The sequence below is a fragment of the Neofelis nebulosa genome, chromosome 8 (assembly GCF_028018385.1).
Source record: "Neofelis nebulosa isolate mNeoNeb1 chromosome 8, mNeoNeb1.pri, whole genome shotgun sequence".
Classification (NCBI taxonomy): Eukaryota; Metazoa; Chordata; class Mammalia; order Carnivora; family Felidae; genus Neofelis; species Neofelis nebulosa.
The window spans coordinates 64,835,194-64,848,935 of record NC_080789.1 but is presented as its reverse complement, the minus strand read 5'-3'; the positions used below and the strand labels follow the sequence as shown (position 1 = coordinate 64,848,935).

Sequence of the window (13,742 nt, the reverse complement as noted above, 5' to 3'; positions counted from 1 at the left end):
AGAAGGCGATTGAAAACAATTGCTAATATAAGTTTAAAACAAATCTCTGCATCTAAAAAATCTTAAACTGTCATTACTTCTAAAGTCATATAAATTAAAGTATGTAGAATATTTGTTGTGTGGTAGTGGATGAGAGATAATTATATACTCCTGAAAAAAAATATTTTCAATTAAAACATACATTCAGATAAGTGTGTTTTGGCTTCCTGGTACCCAGAGTATAAAAGGAGAAGAAAAGTTGCATAATTATAATCTGGTAAGAGGGCACAGAGATGAGGCATTAGATTCTGAAGGGGATTTATTACGTGGGATTGCATAATGGTAAAATGCTTTCCATTTGATCATATCTTATGGGTGTTTCATGTAAGGTTTGAGAGGAAAGCATTAACATAAGTATAATTCATTGAGGGGCGCCTGGGTGGCCCAGTTCATTAAGCATCTGGCTCAGGTCATGATCTCACAGTTTGTGAGATCGAGCCCCGCATTGAGCTCTGCTCTGCTCTGCGCTGACAGCATGGAGCCTGCATGGGATTCTCTCTCTCCCTCTGCCCCTCCCCTGCTCACTCACTCTCAAAATAAACAAACATTAAAAAAAAAAAAAAAAAAAAAAATATATATATATATATATATATATATATATATATATCTCATTGAAAAATGCTGTGGGGCACATAGTAATGTGACCTCTTTCTCATGACAACCTTATTGGTGATTTTCACTAGGAAGTAACTTGAATAGATTACATTTTTAAAATATCACTTAAGTAAATAACATTTAGTACAATTTAATAGTGGTTACCCCTAGACAGCAGAGCTCAGAAACAAAGTATGAAGATACATATTTTTTCATTATGTAACCTTTTATCCTCTTAAAAATTTTCCCATAGGCATAGGCCCATTTAATCTATTCAAAAATATTTTTAAGCTTATAATCTTTTTAATGCTTCTTTTGAATAAAAATACACAGTGTGTTAATGTTTCCTTCTACTGATTTTTCCTTTAAAAGTTAGCCATTGATGGGGCGCCTGGGTGGCTCTGTCAGTAAAGCGACCAACTTCAGCTCAGGCCATGATCTCACAGCTTGTGGGTTCAAGCCCCACATCGAGCTCTGTGCTGACAGCTCAGAGCCAGGAGCCTGCTTCAAATTCTGTGTCTCCCTCTCTGCCCCTCCCCTACTCACACTGTGTCTCTCTCCCTCAAGAATAAAATAAAACATTAAAAAAAAAAAAAAAAGTTAGCCATTGGTACCCTCTCCTAATGTTCCAGAACTGCTGTGACAACATTAGCAATTAGCATGCAGTGCTCCATTGAGCCCTTAATGTGTTTTGACTAATCTACAGTTTGAGACTAAATCTAAGATTAGTGCACCTGAACTATAAAATTTTATAAAGAAATGCCATTTTATTTATTTTATTTCTTTTACATATAGTTCACCCAAAGTAGTTAACAGTTACCAAGTGGAACTGCATTCAGACCTGTTTTAATAAGTAGTGGCTGGGTTTTTTTTCACCAATCCTTTGCAATTAGTGTATTGTATAGCCTTACAATAGCTATGTTCTCTCTTTGGTTAAAGTTGCCATTGCCCCAAATGGAGCCTTACAACTGGCCAGCCCAGGCACAGATGGAGTACAGGGACTTCAGACATTAACCATGACAAATTCAGGCAGTACTCAGCAAGGGACAACAATTCTCCAATATGCACAGACCTCTGATGGACAGCAAATACTTGTGCCCAGCAACCAGGTGGTTGTACAAAGTAAGTATGTTTAAGTGTCTGTGGAAAACATCCCAATGTACTTTCAAAGACACTTATGAATTAACTCACTCTTCTGACCACACAGCTGCATCAGGAGATATGCAGACATATCAGATCCGTACCACACCGTCAGCTACTTCGCTGCCACAAACTGTGGTGATGACATCTCCTGTGACTCTTACATCTCAGACATCTAAGACAGATGACCCCCAACTGAAGAGAGAAATAAGGTTGATGAAAAACAGGTAGGTGGTAAAATTGTACTGCCAGAATGGGTAATGTTTTTGTAAATCTCAAAACGTAACCAGATGTTAACTGGAATTGTGAATTAAAAATGAGAGAGTTTTGGGGTGCCTGGCTAGCTCAGTTGGTGGAGCACAACTTTATCTTGGGGTTGTGAGTTTGAGCCCCACATTGGCCATAAATAGAGCTTACTTTAAAAAAAGAGAGCTTTATTTTACTGAGTGTTATGTTGTATCTAGTTCATTTCCAAAGGATCCCATTGCTCAATCTCTTTATTTAATATATGACCTAGAGTTCTTTCATTTTTATTTTGTCTTTTGAATAGTACTATTAAGCAGAGCTTTTCGAACAATATATTTTGTTCTTGCTGGGCTCACAAAAGTTAAATGAAAATAATAATTTGCTGCTTGCCATTGATAGTGGGAAGAGGAAAGAATTCCTAAAAAACTGATGGCCACAGAAATGCTAAAAATGAATTTTACCCATGAATATATATCAGTGCTTTAACCTCCAGAAACATTTACTTTCATTTTAAATGTATTTTAAACATAGTAGTATTAGCTATATGTACATTAGCCATGAAAACCACCAGTTCTTTGAGAAAAAGAATATAATGGGTACCCTTCTGTAGTGAGTTTAAGGGGAAAAAAAAGAGAGAAAGGACACTAATAAAAACTATGTTAGGAATCAAAAAGGGTAGAAACCCACATATAAAACAAATATTTAAAAAATTACAGGATTCTGTTTTTAACTCCTCTCAGTAAGTTAGAAAATTAGAATAAAAGGATGATTTTCTAAAGCAATAAAAATTATCATACAAGGACCAGAAGGATGCATTTAATTACTTCAAGATAAAATGTTTCTTTACTAAAAACTAAGAGCGAGCATCATTGTAATGAACTTAGTAACATGGCAGGGATTGTCCGTTGTCTTGGAGGTTCCAACAAATGCAGTAAGACAAGGATCTGAAGTAAGTTATGTAAATACTAGAAAAGAAGAACCGTGTTTTTTTGTTGATGATATGGTTGTGTACCTAGGATACCCAAAAGATTTGTTAAGAATTACTAGAATGAGGCTTCTCTTTCTGATAATATGACCTCGCTATGTAATATTATTAACAGCTTGATGAAATATAAAAACCACCCTTTTAAATGATTGGATGAGCCTCCAGGGAAGTAAGAGATATCTATTGAGGTTAGGAATCAGTCAGAAGCACAAGACCATGAAGTTCATAAGCACTGAAGCAACCCCTGTATAATCTGTAAATTCATATCTTTGTGATTGGTATAGCTTTGGTATGCAGAGGGGACTAGGGCAAAGCCTGGGGTCTGTGCAGCCTGGGGGAACTGGATCAGAGATTGTTATTCTTCATGAAGTCAAGACCCAAGCAAAGTTGACCCTTGAACAATGGAGGCGTTGGGGTGCTGACCCCCACCACCCCACAATTGAAAGTCTATAATTTTTGACTTCCCAAAAACTGAGTTGACTAGAATCCTTACTGATAACATAAACAGCCAATTAACACATATTTTTTATGTTATGTGTAGTTATATATACTGTATTCTTACAATAAAGGAAGCTAGAGAAAAAATACTAAGAAAATCATAAGGAAGAGAAAATACATTTATGGTACCATATTAAAAAAAAATCTGCATATAAGTAGACTCACACAGTTCAGACCCGTGTTGTTCAAGAGTCAGCTGAAATTTAAAAATGGTCTGGGTCCATAGTTCCCCAACTTTTTGGAAGAAAGCAGTCTTAACACAGCCTTTAACAAATTCCCATACATTGAGTTCTAACAAATACAAGTTGAAAAATCACAGACTGTCCAAGGAATTAGGCCTCCATCATCATATGTGCCAAGCCTTTATGTTATTTTCACAAAAATGTTTGAGGTGTATATAATATTATTTCCAGTTTTTCTGAGATGAGGAAACTGAGGCTTAGGTTAATTTCTTTGCCCAAGGTTAAACTACTTAGTAAGTGGTAGAGGTAGGATTTAAAAACACAGGTCCAGGTTTCAGAGTCCAAAGACTTAGATATTCGATAATACTGCACTACCTTTCAGGAGCAAGAGTCATCAGAGCACACAACAGAACAACTTTTGTAAAGCCTTCAGTTATCGGTCTACTAGATTTAAAGAAAAAAAAGGGTGTCCTTGAAAATCATCAAAGATCAAGAGACTATAAAAATGATAAAAATTGGAAAAGAAAAAATAAAATCGCTCTCCGTAGCAAATATATATTCATCTGCTTAGAATATCCAGGAGAATCATGTACAAAGTATTAGAAAGCTTGAAAAATAACCAGCATTGTACTGGAAACCTTTAACCATTTTGTAGTAAAACAAGAACAGAGGGTATTATGAGGATTTAAATGAAAGGAAATCCTTACCTACTATTTTTTATATAATTGCCTATTTTTTTTTTATTTATTTATTTTTTTTAACGTTTATTTATTTTTGAGACAGAGCGAGACAGAGCATGAACAGGGGAGGGTCAGAGAGAGGGAGACACAGAATCTGAAACAGGCTCCAGGCTCTGAGCTGTCAGCACAGAGCCCGACGCGGGGCTTGAACTCACGAACCGCGAGATCATGACCTGAGCCGAAGTCGGCCGCTTAACCGACTGAGCCACCCAGGCGCCCCATATAATTGCCTATTTTTTAAAACGGACTTACAGAAAAATTATTAGAAGTAATGAATTTATAACATTGCTAAATATAACACCAGTATTCAAAAATCATATTTCTTTACATCAGTAATGGTTTGGTAAATAATTATTTAAAAGACACCATTTATGTTATCAACAAAATATCAGACAAGAAATCTAACAACAAAAGATGTCCAGGACAGTTATGAAAAATATTGTACAATGTCTTTGAAAGACCTTAAGGAAGATCTAAATAAAATGGAGAAATAAATACTATGTCCATAGATATGGAAACTCAGTATTATAAAGATGACTATTTTTCCCCCAATTGATCCATAGATTCAATGCAGTTCCAATCAAAACCTAAACAGGTTGTTTGAAGAACTTGACAAGTTGATACTAAAATTTATAGAAGAGTAAAGGGCCAAGAACAGCCAAAATATTCCAGACAAGAATAAGGTGAGGAGATATCAAGTTTTATTTAAAGCTGTGGTAATTGAAATAATGTGATAGTGGCATTGAGGGAAAAAAAAATTGACCAATGAAATAGCTCAGAAACTGATCCATGGACACAGGACAGATTATTGGGGGAAGGAGGGACTCTTCAATAAATGGTATTAGGATAATTATTGATAAATGAAAAAATACTGGATTTCTTCCTCACACCATACACAAAATCATTGCAGAGAGATTAAAAACACAAATGTGAAAGATGAAATTTTGAAACTTTTAAGTGAAAATATATAATCTTATGGTTTCAGGATTAGGGAAAGATAACTTAAAACAATGCACACCCCTCCCACAAACATTAACACAAAAGATTAATGAATCTTCATTAAAATTAATAATTTCTGTTCATCTGTAGAGTGAAAATACAAGCTCCAACCCTATAGAAGATATTTGAAACGTATCTAACAACAACAAAAAGATTTGTTTGAAAAAAACAAAAATATCTTCTAAGTTATTAAGTACAACCTAATAGAAGAAAAATTGGCAAAATATATGAATAGGCATTTCTCAGAAAACACAAGTGGTTAATAATCGTATGAAAGATTATTCACCCTTATCAATCAGTAATCAAAGAAATGCAAATTAATACCACACATTTAGTTACCATTTATCCCCACCCAATTGGCAAAAATCTTCAAAGTCTAACCAGGAAGTGGCAAGGATTTGAAACAGTGAAACTCAGAGACTGCCTATGGCAGTGAAAGGTGGTATAATCACTTTGGATTAATTGGCCTTATCTTGTACAGTTGACCTGGATATGCTCTATGAGCTGTTTCACTCTGTGTATGTGACTGAGACTTTTGCAGGAAGTATGCATAAAAATGTTCACAACAACAAAAATCAGGAAACAACCTAAATAGTAACAGAATGGACACATAAATTTTGGTTGTCTTTATTCAATCTGATAGTGTTCATGTGTATTGATTGATCACTGTAACATGAATAAGTATTAGGAAAATAAAGTTAAGTGAAAATAGGTTGTAACAGAATACATAAAGTGTCATATTTTAAAGTAAGTTTTAGGGGTGCCTGGGTGGCTCAGTCGGTTAAGCGGCCGACTTCGGCTCAGGTCATGATCTCACAGCCCATGAGTTCGAGCCCCGCGTCGGGCTCTGTGCTGACCGCTCAGAGCCTGGAGCCTGTTTCGGATTCTGTGTCTCCCTCTCTCTGACCCTCCCCCGTTCATGCTTTCATGCTCTGTCTCTCTCTGTCTCAAAAATAAATGTTAAAATAAGTTTTAGAATATAAGTAAACTAAATTATATACAATTTAGAGACATATAAATATTACTGAAACCATGAAAATAAGTAAAAGATTGAAGCTAGTAATTGCTTCCAGGCAAGAGGCAGGGGTATGGAATCAGGAAATAGCACAGGAATTTCTTCAACAGTATAGATCATATGTTCTCTTATTAAATCAGGTGTTGGGTTTACATGTGTTCATTTTATTTATTATGCTTCATAACATTACACCACATACAGTCTTTTGTGTGTATAGTATATCATAATAAATTTTTTTAATTACAGTGATTTATAAGGAAATTTAGTAAGTTTTTCTACTATGAATTACCGTCTTGAAAATAATAATGGGAAGTAATATTCGCATTAGTGGCAAAAAATCATAAAACCCTTAGTAAACACAATAGGAGAAGATTACATTTAAGTTTGTTTATTTATTTTGAGAGAAAACTAGAAAATGAGCAGGGGAGAGGCAGAGAGAGAGGGAGACAGAGAATCCCAAGCAGGCTCCCCGCTGTCAGCACAGAGCCCAATGTGGGGCTCAAACTCACAAACCATGAGATCATGACCTGAGCGAAAACCAAGAGTCAGATGCTTAACCAGTTGAGCCACCCAGGTGCCCCTAAAATACACATATAAATTTAATGTGATTCAAACTAGAACCTCTATAGATCTCCATGGAATTGGACAACATAAGATGAGAGTTGACATGAAAGAAAAAAGTGTTCTAGAATGGTCAAGAACAGGAAGAGGTTACTTGTTCCATTAGGCATTAAAACATACTCTCTAAAGCCACTGTAATCAAAACTTGGTATCAGCACAGGAGCAGACAATAACATTAGCAAACAGGATAGAGCCCAGAAATAGCTTTTTATGCTAGTTAAGTACAGTACTTCTAAAAGATGGCATATTTAATAAATGTTAACTGACACCGCATCTGAAAGAAAATTAAATTAGACTCCTCTATTTTATATCACATACGAAAGTAATTCCAAATGGATTAAAGACTTAATTGTGAAAAATTAAGCAATAAAATTATCTTTAAAATTAAGAGAGAAATATATAGTGCATGGAATTTTAACCTAAGCCAAGAAAAAGACTAAAAAAGAAGCATTTATGGTATAAGATATAAAAATATGAGAAGTCAAATGATAGATTAGAAAATAATATATAAAAACAGGGGCGCTTGGGTGGCTTGGTTGGTAAAGCATCTGACTCTTCATCTCAGCTCAGGTCATGATCTCATGGTTTGTGGGTTTGAGCCCCGTGTCAGGCTCCATTGCTGACAGCTCAGAGCCTGCTTGGGGTTCTCTCTCTCCCTCTCTCTCTCTGCCCCTCCCCTGCTCGCACTCTCTCTCTCTCTTCCTCTCTCAAAATAAACTTTTAAAAAGGAAATAATATAAAAACAGATAAAGGATTAATATGTATAATGCACACAGAGTTCTTAGGTTGTCTTTATAATTTCTCATCGTAAAACAGGAAAAGGTATGAATGGAAAAAGGGTATGAACAGGCAGTTTACATAAGAGATCCAAAGACCGGGGCGCCTGGGTGGCTCAGTTGGTTAAGTGTCCGACTTCGGCTCAGGTCATGATCTCACGGTCCGTGAGTTCAAGCCCGGTGTCGAGCTCTGTGCTGATAGCTTAGAGCCTGCTTCGGATTCTGTGTCTCCCTCTCTCTCTGACCCTCCCCCGTTCACGTTCTGTCTCTGTCGCAAAAATAAACGTACATTAAAAAAATTTAAAAAAAAAAAGATCCAAAAGACCAATAGGCTTTTGAAAAGATGTTCAATCTCACTAGTAGTTAGGGATGAAAATGAATTAACAATAAAGTGTACATGGCAAGGATCTATACCTACTTGGAAACATCATTAAAATAAAACAGTGTAAAAAAAGCAAGTTGCAGATAATACCTACAGTACATAATATAAAAAATACTCAAAATAATACCGCTCTACATATGTGATACATGTATGTGACTTGACAGAAATATTCTAAGAGGACATTTACAAAACTGAGTATCAAGCACTGTTTGTAATTAAAACTTAAATAAAAATTGAAGAAACAGTGTCAAAAGCCAGAGGACCCATAAATTTGAATCCTTGGTTTTGGGACATATGCTCACAAAGAACCTGGTGTTAAGAACATGCATAGCAGCTAAAATGAGAAACAGCCCCAAGGAATAGATCAATACGCTATGGTGATGGTCACACAATGGAATACACTCAGCAACAGTAAGGAACAAACCACCTCGAAGCAACATCGATGAGCCTCAAAAGTATACTGAGTGAAAGGAGACCAGACACAAGGGCGCATACTGTATGACTCTGTTATTTGAGGTTCTAGAATAGGACAATCTTCATCTGTGGTGATAAAAATCTGAACATTAGTTGTTTGGGGAGAGCACTGACCAGGAATGGGCACGAGGCAACTTTCTGGGACAACAAAGAAGTTCTCTGTCTTGATAAGTGTGGGGGTTATATAGGTATGTGCATTTGCCAAAACAGATTGAATTCTGCACTTAAGATCTATGTATTTTGGTTCTGTAGAGATGCAGAGAGATGACCAGGGAGGATTACTGAGGTGCATTTACCATTTAAAGAATGTGAACTTTTTTTCTAACATTGGTTTTTAATGCCTATGTTTAGAGAAGCTGCTCGAGAATGTCGCAGAAAGAAGAAAGAATATGTGAAATGCCTGGAAAATCGAGTTGCAGTCTTGGAAAATCAAAATAAAACTCTAATAGAAGAGTTAAAAACTTTGAAGGATCTTTATTCTCATAAAAGTGTTTGATTAAGAAAGAAAATATTTTTGCAGACTTGCCTAAAAATTAGATGGATTTCTTTTCTTTTTAGTGGAGTTTTATAAATTAAAAGGTCAAAAATGAAGCTTTTTATTTAGGCTTTTGCAACTCAAAGATAATTTTATGCAAGAGATCTGGTGACAGAAGATGAAGTGGAAAATGACCTCAAGGAAGTCACTAGCACAGGTGGAAGCTCTGGAAAAATGAAACCCACTGAAGAAGAGGGAAGTGAGCTCTCACACCAATTTGAATTTCCTAAATGACAATAACCCAAAAATGCCAGAGAAGATGAAATTTGGTAAATTATTTTTAAAATCAGTTTACCCTGTAGGTTTGCATTTCTTACTGTTTCCTAAAATTTACCTTTTTCACTTGTGTGTGTGCGCGCGCGTGTGAGTGTTTTATTTCTGCCAATAAATTTTAAATTACAAATAGAAAAGCTAATACATAACTAAATATATAAATTATGTGTTCTGATTACGTATACTTGTTCTATCGTCAGATCGTTGAAATGGGTTTTTTAAAGTTTGTTTCTTGGACTTGAGAGGCTTTTGAGACTTGGGTTTAACTGTTTTTGAGGCTTTGTCCTCAAAGGCATTTAAGGTACATGAATGGAGTATGGTGATTTTGTAACATTTTTTATCAGAATGGAAAGAGAACTTCTGTTTAAAAGTTTGATACTTTTAAATAGTTTGTTTTTTGGTTACTCTGGGAATGGAGATTTTCTACAAATATATAATAAATTGTTTTTTGATTCTATATTCTGTATGCAGTTGAATATACATTACCTATTCTGTTGTGCTTTAATAGAATGGAATGTTTACAGGCCCTTGAGATATTAGAGTATTTTTTAAAAATCTTCTGAAGATACATACCAAAGTTTTCCAAGAGGATTTTATAATCAATTTAATGTAAGGTTTATCAGATTCTAAAATCGTATGGTTATTAAGGCAATTTTATGTTAGAGACTATTTTGTAATGTAGCGAATGGTACATTTCTAAGAAAAGTGACTGCCGATATATTTTTATAGCTAATCTTTATAAATTCTAAAGTTGAGTTTTTAATTATTTTAAATGTTTATATAGTTTAGTAAAAAAAAAAATATTTTGCATCTCAAAAGTATCATTTTTATATTATGAGAAGTAAAGTTTCCAGATTGGCTAATATTTGAATTGCAAGTTTTGTATGCAGTTTATCCAAAGCTCAAGAATGCCATCCGTACCCCAGTGTTTAACCTCTGTATTCCAGTTTGTATACACTCTGAAATTGTACTGCAGAACTATTGTGCGCTTCTTACACAATATGTATCATATTGTTGTCTGTGAAATTAAAGGATATTTGATAAAATTAAGTTTGCTGAATGTAAAATATATTGTTATATGAACAGCAAGCTTCCTGATGACCGTTCTGTTAATTATACTAACTACAGGACCTGTCTAGTTTTAAAATGAGGATAAATTTAAAATTCTGGTCTACACAGCTTGTTTTAAAAAAAATTTTTTTTTAACGTTTATTAATTTTTGAGAGACAGAGACAGAGCATGATTGGGGAAGGGCAGAGAGACACAGAATCTGAAACAGGCTCCAGGCTCTGAGCTGTCAGCACCGAGCCTGACGCGGGGCTCAAACTCACGAACTGCAAGATCCTGACCTGAGCCGGAGTCAGATGCTCAACCAACTGAGCCACCTGGGTGCCCCTACACAGCCTGTTTTAATTTTTTTTTTTTCAATGTTTTTTATTTATTTTTGGGACAGAGAGAGACAAAGCATGAACGGGAGAGGGGCAGAGAGAGAGGGAGACACAGAATCTGAAACAGGCTCCAGGCTCCGAGCTGTCAGCACAGAGCCCGACGCGGGGCTCGAACTCACGGACCGCGAGATCGTGACCTGGCTGAAGTCGGCCGCTTAACCGACTGCGCCACCCAGGCGCCCCCCTACACAGCCTGTTTTAAGAGAGGATATCTTTAGATGTTTGATTCAGTCAGAACCAATTATAATAAACTAAAAGTTAGGTAACTTTTTTGTTCTGCAATTGTTTATGGTTAAGGAACCTGTAATGTGGAAATCTCAACACAATTGACAAATTTGTGTAATCTTAATGAAAAACTCCATTAACAGTATTTTTTAAATGAGACTCTGTTGATTTGGCAGTTTATGAGAAGAAAAAAAAAAGTTTGATCACCAGTAGGATTACTTATATCACTTATTATTTGATATGAAGCCAAGAGTCTCAGGCCGATTAGGCCCGAAGAACATGAGGAGGTATGGGGTGTGTTATACCAAGAGTATTTTAAAAGGTTACATTATATATAGGGTATCTTACAAGATTTTAAGATCTGTTAATGTTTGGCTGCCATAGAGATCCTTTAGCTCTTAATGCCTTAACAGGTGGACATCCACAAACATTTATAAACTTAACACTGCCTGCAGATTTCTGGTGTAGGGCCTTGCTTTCAACTAAATCAAGTTAGGCTAGCAATATGTAACAGGCATGAGCAAGCTACTGCTGAATCCATAAATGCATACCAGATTATCTTTCAAGAGGTTGGTTTTTTAATTTTTTTTTTAATGGTTTATTTTTTATTTTCAAGAGAGAGAGCAAGCAGGGGAGGGGCAGAGAAAGACACAGAATCTGAAGCAGGCTCCAGGCTCTGAGCTGTCAGCACAGGACCTGATGTGGGGCTCAAACTCACAAACCACGAGATCATGACCTGAGCTGAAGTTGGGTACTTAACCAGCTGAGCCACCCGGGCGCCCCAATGTTTATTCTTGACAGAGAGAGAGAGATACAGAGCACAGGTGGGGCAGGGGCAGAGAGAGAGGGAGCCAGAATCCGAAGCAGGCTCCAGGCCCTGAGCTGTCAGCACAGAGCCCAACGTGGGACGAGATCACAATCTGCTGAAGTGGAACGCTTAACTCATCGAGCCACCCAGGCATCCCTCAAGAGGTTTTTCTAACTTGAATCCAAGAAGGGGCTTATGAAATTTTATTTTATTTTTTTTTTTCAACGTTTTTTTTTTTTTTTTTTTTTTTTTTTTTTTTTTTGGGACAGAGAGAGACAGAGCATGAACGGGGGAGGGGCAGAGAGAGAGGGAGACACAGAATCGGAAACAGGCTCCAGGCTCCGAGCCATCAGCCCAGAGCCTGACGCGGGGCTCGAACTCATGGACCGCGAGATCGTGACCTGGCTGAAGTCGGACGCTTAACCGACTGTGCCACCCAGGCGCCCCGGGGCTTATGAAATTTTAAAAGTGAGTATAGTCCAAACCTGAAATTACACTCCAAAAGTTCAATAGGCCAGTGAAATTATTTCATTGGCTTAGTTTTCTATTTTACATATATTATTAGTTTATTATGGAAATAATTATTGCCCATCAACAGTCTTGAGTATATAAATTAAGATACCCCTTTAATTTTACTGTACTGTGAATGGCACATGTTGGAGCTTTGCAAATCTTAAGTACAGTTGACCCTTAAGCAATGCAGGGGTCAGGGGCATAGACTTCTGTTGCAGTCAAAAATCAATGTACAACTTTTGATTCCCTAAGAACTAATACGAACCTACTGTTGACCAGAAGAAGCCTCACCACTAACAGTCAACATATACTTTGTATGTTCCATGTGTCATATATTGCATTCTTAGAATAAAGCTCAAGAAAATGCTAAAATCACAAGAGAAAATACATTTCCAGTACTGTTACTGAAAAAAATCCATGTATATGTGGACCCATGCATTTGACACCTGTGTTGGTCAAGGATCAACCGTGTTTTGTTCATTTAGCAATTATTACATTGAAGTTACTGTTTAAATCTGTTTTTCTCCAGTTAAAAAACATGGACATAGAAGTGATATAAAAATAAATGTTTATGGCTTGTAACTACATAGTTTTAATGGCAGTTCAAATTCCCAGAAAAGATGCTGTAAAAATGATATAAAGTGAGTGAAATTTGACCAAGGGCTTGATTTAAAGGAAAAGTCACAGGTTATAGTGAAACAATGTCAAAGTATATGAAACTCTGGGGCGCCTGGGTGGCGCAGTCGGTTAAGCGTCCGACTTCAGCCAGGTCACGATCTCGCGGTCTGTGGGTTCGAGCCCCGCGTCAGGCTCTGGGCTGATGGCTCGGAGCCTGGAGCCTGTTTCCGATTCTGTGTCTCCCTCTCTCTCTGCCCCTCCCCCGTTCATGCTCTGTCTCTCTCTGTCCCAAAAAAAGTAAATTAAAAAAAAAAAGTTGAAAAAAAAAAAAAAGTATATGAAACTCTAATTACAATTATATTTGTTCTACAAAGTTGGTTTTTATTTTTTTTTACATTTATTTTTGAGAGACCTGAGACAGAGTGCAAATGGGGGAGGGGCAGAGAGAAAGAGACAGAAGCCGAAGCAGGCTCCAGGCCCTGAGAAAGCTGTCAGCACAGAGCCCAATGCAGGGCTCAAACTCATGAACCGTGAGATCATGACATGGGCCGAAGTTGGATGCTTAACAGACAGCCACCCAGGCGCCCCAGGTTTTTATTTTTAATAACTACTGCTGGTTTTTACTATAAAA

At 36.6% G+C, this 13,742-nt stretch overlaps 1 protein-coding gene across 6 annotated transcripts in view; it reads left to right on the top strand.

Annotated features, from left to right (window-relative positions):
• Positions 1-10,549, top strand: part of ATF1 (activating transcription factor 1) — an 81,115-nt gene extending 70,566 nt beyond the window's left edge. For 3 of the 6 annotated variants that reach the window (XM_058742798.1, XM_058742799.1, XM_058742802.1), the window contains 3 exons: positions 1,573-1,755; positions 1,841-2,000; positions 9,043-10,549. In XM_058742798.1, the coding sequence (XP_058598781.1) occupies positions 1,573-1,755; positions 1,841-2,000; positions 9,043-9,187 (488 nt within the window). In that variant the 3' untranslated portion in view covers positions 9,188-10,549. Of the gene's footprint in view, positions 1-1,572; positions 1,756-1,840; positions 2,001-4,987; positions 5,108-9,042 lie in introns of all 6 variants that reach the window. The other 3 variants (XM_058742801.1, XM_058742800.1, XR_009265716.1) reach the window with 2 other exon arrangements.
• The last annotated feature ends 3,193 nt before the right edge of the window (positions 10,550-13,742 follow it).